At 33.6% G+C, this 4187-nt stretch overlaps 1 protein-coding gene across 1 annotated transcript; it reads right to left on the minus strand.

Moving 5' to 3' along the window:
* On the minus strand, positions 1-1703 carry FTH1_5 (fts3-like protein). The gene is made up of 2 exons (XM_051215104.1): positions 1157-1703; positions 1-771 (listed from the first exon to the last, which is right to left on the minus strand). The coding sequence occupies exons 1-2, from the start codon at positions 1511-1513 to the stop codon at positions 583-585; spliced, it is 546 nt and encodes a 181-aa protein (XP_051068284.1). The 5' UTR covers positions 1514-1703; the 3' UTR covers positions 1-582.
* Between the last annotated feature and the right edge of the window lie 2484 nt (positions 1704-4187).

Here is a 4187-nt window from a genome sequence, read left to right on the forward strand (position 1 = left end):
TGACATTTCAAGGAAATCCTTCACTAGGATGGAACAATTATCCAGTAGTGTGTAGTTTTCAACAACATCAATGTGTGGTAATCTGTGAAAAATAAAACTTGTAAATTTCAAAATATTCCTAAGCTCACTAATGCATTATCGATTCATTCAATGTGTAGAAAGCTAACACGTTATGTGCACTATGGAATTGCGATATCCGTCACAAAATAAACAACTTCCCAACGTTAGCTAATACCACATGGTTACTTTCAAATGTATTCTGGAAAATAACTGTATAGTATAATCTCATAGGATAGCACAATTAATCGTTATTCACTTACTATATAGAAACATCAAATACCATTCATCTCGTTGATTTGGTCGGTCTATAACATACTTCCCACACCGAAACCTCAAAGTCAACTAACTCACTTAGTTACTACTTCAAACGGGTTGTCCACTTCCGAGTTCATCACATTTTCAATGACAATAAGAAACCTAGTGAGAAAGTAGTGAGAATCACTCATTTAATGATAATAACAACAATACAGAGAAATACATGAACGACATAACAATGAATAAACAGTTCAACTGAAGTCGTGTTTATTCTTTCAGTGTGATCTTGTCGAATAAATATTGACCAAGTCCACTTCCAACTCGATCTGTCTCTGTCACATAGTCAGCAAATTGTTTGATTGCATCTTCTTGTTCATGCAAATACTGACTCTCAATGAAATCAGTCAGTGCTGGATCATTGTTCTTCACAGCGATTTCATGAAGTTTCAATAATGACTGTAAAAAGAGAAGAAACAATGGAACCAGTGGTTGTAGTGTATTTCATGTTGTCATTTAATAGATTAGTATTTTATTTTCACAGTGAATTGTGACTCACCATGTCTATGAAACTAACCAAAGTAAAGTGTAACTTTCACATGTGTCAATTTAATACGATACATTCCAGTTTCATAATACTACTCAGAGATAGGAATGTAATGTACGAAACATGATGGTCAATTCAACACTTGAGAATTACACGTATTTCAAAGTCAGTGATGTGAACAATTACACAAACATTAATATAAAATCGAAATATATTTTTAAAACCAAATAATCATTTTCGATTGTCGGTTAATGATGATCTAGTTGTAGATAGATTATGATTCATTGTACCACTCACCTCATTCACTGCCTTCTCCATCGACAATGCAGTGTTCATCGCATCCTCCAATCCACTGAATTCTGTCTTAGTTGGACACTTGATATCACTGTATTGAACACGACCACCACGTTTGTTCTGATATTTGGCCAATTTCTCTGCATGTTCACGTTCTTCATGTGAAGCTTTTCGAAAGAATTCAGCTGCTTTCGGAAATGACACATCATCTCGATCGAAATAAGTGAAGAATGCCATATAATCATAAGCAGCCTGTAGTTCCACATTGATTTGTTTATTGATTGCATCTTCACATTCTTTGGCGAAATTCTGTCTAGTTCTTGATTCGGTGAATATATGTTTGTAAGATGTTCTGTTCATGGTGTTAGATTCGATGTTTGAATAATTTATCGAATGATAATGTGATATGCATCTCTTCGCCTTATATACTTCTGAATCAAACTGACACGTGCTACTTAATGGACTACAGTCGAGTGATAGAGAACTCGTAAATGACGCACGATGTTGGTTGTTTACATTTGAAGTGAATGGCTATGCACATAACTCCACTCTTTCAGTTTGCGTATAAATAATTTTGTGATTATTTAATTGGTAAATGATACATTAGAAATGTTGTTTAATTGTTTCACATATTTTCATAACTTTTGTTGTATTTTTTGATTGGTTTTTATATGAGAGTCGATATTTCATACATTTTCATGATTAATTTGGAATAAGTTGTCTCATATATGTGATGTGTGTGACTAATATGGAAAATAATTTCTGATGATTATATCATTTGATCTAAGGACGCTTGTTCTGAATCGATGAAGATCCTTCTGTGATGAAGTATTCTTCTGCCTTTTCCATGATTTGTGATGTTCAATTATATGTATTATTGGTGAAATGATCAATAATTCTTTTTCAAAATGTGTGATAGAAGTTGTTTTCACTATTTTTATGTCTTCACATTTTCAATGTAGATCGTTGGTTCGAAGCCCTCAGTCTAAATTGATCATTAGATTTCTTATAATCACGATCTTTTTGTTCATGCATTTAAGTCGTTTTGATCATTTCTCATAATCTCTCATAAAGTGGTTTATAAAACCAGTGAAGTATATTTAAGTCGTTTATGGTATGCATAATTTGTGAATATTGAAATCCTGAAGTGGAAAAATATGGTCAATTTTATATTACAGAGATATATAGCTCACCTAATTGATAAAAATAATCTATATAATTTCATGAATCCAACAACCATTCAAACTTGAAAATATCTTGTCAGTTTGTTTAGCATGGAGGTTTTTACTAATGTTAATTTGTTACTTTACCCCCTAAATCCTAAACTAACAACAACCTCCGAATAGTTACATTCATACTTTAAATGAACGAACACGCATATATGAAAGACTAATTTATTGCAAATTTACAGAGTGGCTTAGAAAAATATGAAAACTATACATTAAATACAAGAGTTGCACGTCTTCCTTCCATTGTCCATTTCATGCTTCATAATACTTTCAATTCTGTTATTATTACAATTAATTTCTGTTTGTCATTCTTGTTCTCTTCATTTCGGGTTTCTCAATCTTCAACTACCACGGATTTCACTTCTGATTGATGTTACATACTACTGATATCAGTTAACATAAGTAACACACACCACAATACCACTCTTGAAGCAGACCTCTAAAATCCAACTTCTTTACAACTTTTGAACATTAAACCAGTGAGAAGGTGGAAATACTATTACAGCATTGTATCAGATTTCGTTGAGGGTAATAAAACATATTTTATTTAAATATTTTGCAAACAAATTTGGAATTCTGAATTTAATTTAAGTAATAATTTGCAAATCTTACGATTCGAAATCAAACTGACTATAGACATATCTGATGCTCGTTTTACGAATGATGTTTATTGTCTTAAAGTGTTTGAATACTTATCAACTTTGTTGTGTTTGCATAAAACATTGACTACACCTCTTGACAGTGTCAAGAAACATTTTAGCTTGAATTTTATTTTGAATAACAGTTCCTTTAAATGAATTCATAGGAACTTGAAGATAAACAATTAACGCTATCCAACAAAAATACAACCAATCAATAAATTACATATTACTTACTTATACCTGTTACTCCTAATGGAGCATAGGCCACCGACCACGCATTCTCCAACCCACTCTGTCCTAGACCTTCCTTTCTAGTTCTATCCAATTTTTATTCATTTTTCTCATGTCTGTCTCCATTTCTTGACGTAATATGTTCTTTGGTCTCCCTCTTCTCCTTTGGCCTTGAAGATTCCATGTGAGAGCTTGCCTTGTGACGCAGTTCGGTGCTTTCCTCAATGTGTGTCCTATCCACTTCAAGTGCTTCTACCTGATTTCTTCCTCCGCTGGGATCTGGTTTGTTCTCTCCTACAGTAAGTTGTTGCTGATTGTGTCTGGCCAATGGATCTGAAGTATTTGCGTAGATAACTGTTAATAAACACTTGTATCTTCTGGATGATGGCTTTCGTAGTTCTCCAGGTTTCCGCCCCATACAGTAGAACTGTCTTGACATTTGTATAGAAAATGCTGGCCTTGGTATTGGTTGAAAGTTGCTTTGAGTTCCAGATGTGCTTCAATTGTAAATATGCTGCTCTTGCTTTTCGGATTCGCGCCTTCACATCTGCATCAGATCCACCATGTTCATCAATGATGCTGCCCAGATATGTAAATGTTTTTACATCTTCCAAATCTTCTCCATCAGGTGCGATTCGATTGTTGCATGCTGTGTTGTATCGGAGAATCTCGCTTTTCCCTTTGTGTGTGTTGAGACATACTGCTGCTGAGGCTGCTGCCACACTGTTCGTCTTCTCCTGCATTTGTAGTTGCGTGTAATAAATTACATATCTTGGCGTATATTTATCTAGCTGATAAGTTTAGGTATATCTAACAATGAAACCCAAAGGAAAATATATTTATCTATGTGATTTATATAATCTACCAATTTATAAAAGTAGTAACCACATTCATGTGATCAAACAAATTCTATTTATATAAGGGTTTGTATAG

Source organism: Schistosoma haematobium, chromosome 2, assembly GCF_000699445.3.
Source record: "Schistosoma haematobium chromosome 2, whole genome shotgun sequence".
Classification (NCBI taxonomy): domain Eukaryota; kingdom Metazoa; phylum Platyhelminthes; class Trematoda; order Strigeidida; family Schistosomatidae; genus Schistosoma; species Schistosoma haematobium.

Bases quoted from the DNA above. Each gene is read 5' to 3' on its own strand.
- FTH1_5 (XM_051215104.1), bottom strand. From the start codon at position 1,513: ATGAACAGAACATCTTACAAACATATATTCACCGAATCAAGAACTAGA. The intron at 772-1,156 runs GTGAGTGGTACA...CTCTTTTTACAG, and splicing joins TGGAGAAGGCAGTGAATGAG to TCATTATTGAAACTTCATGA.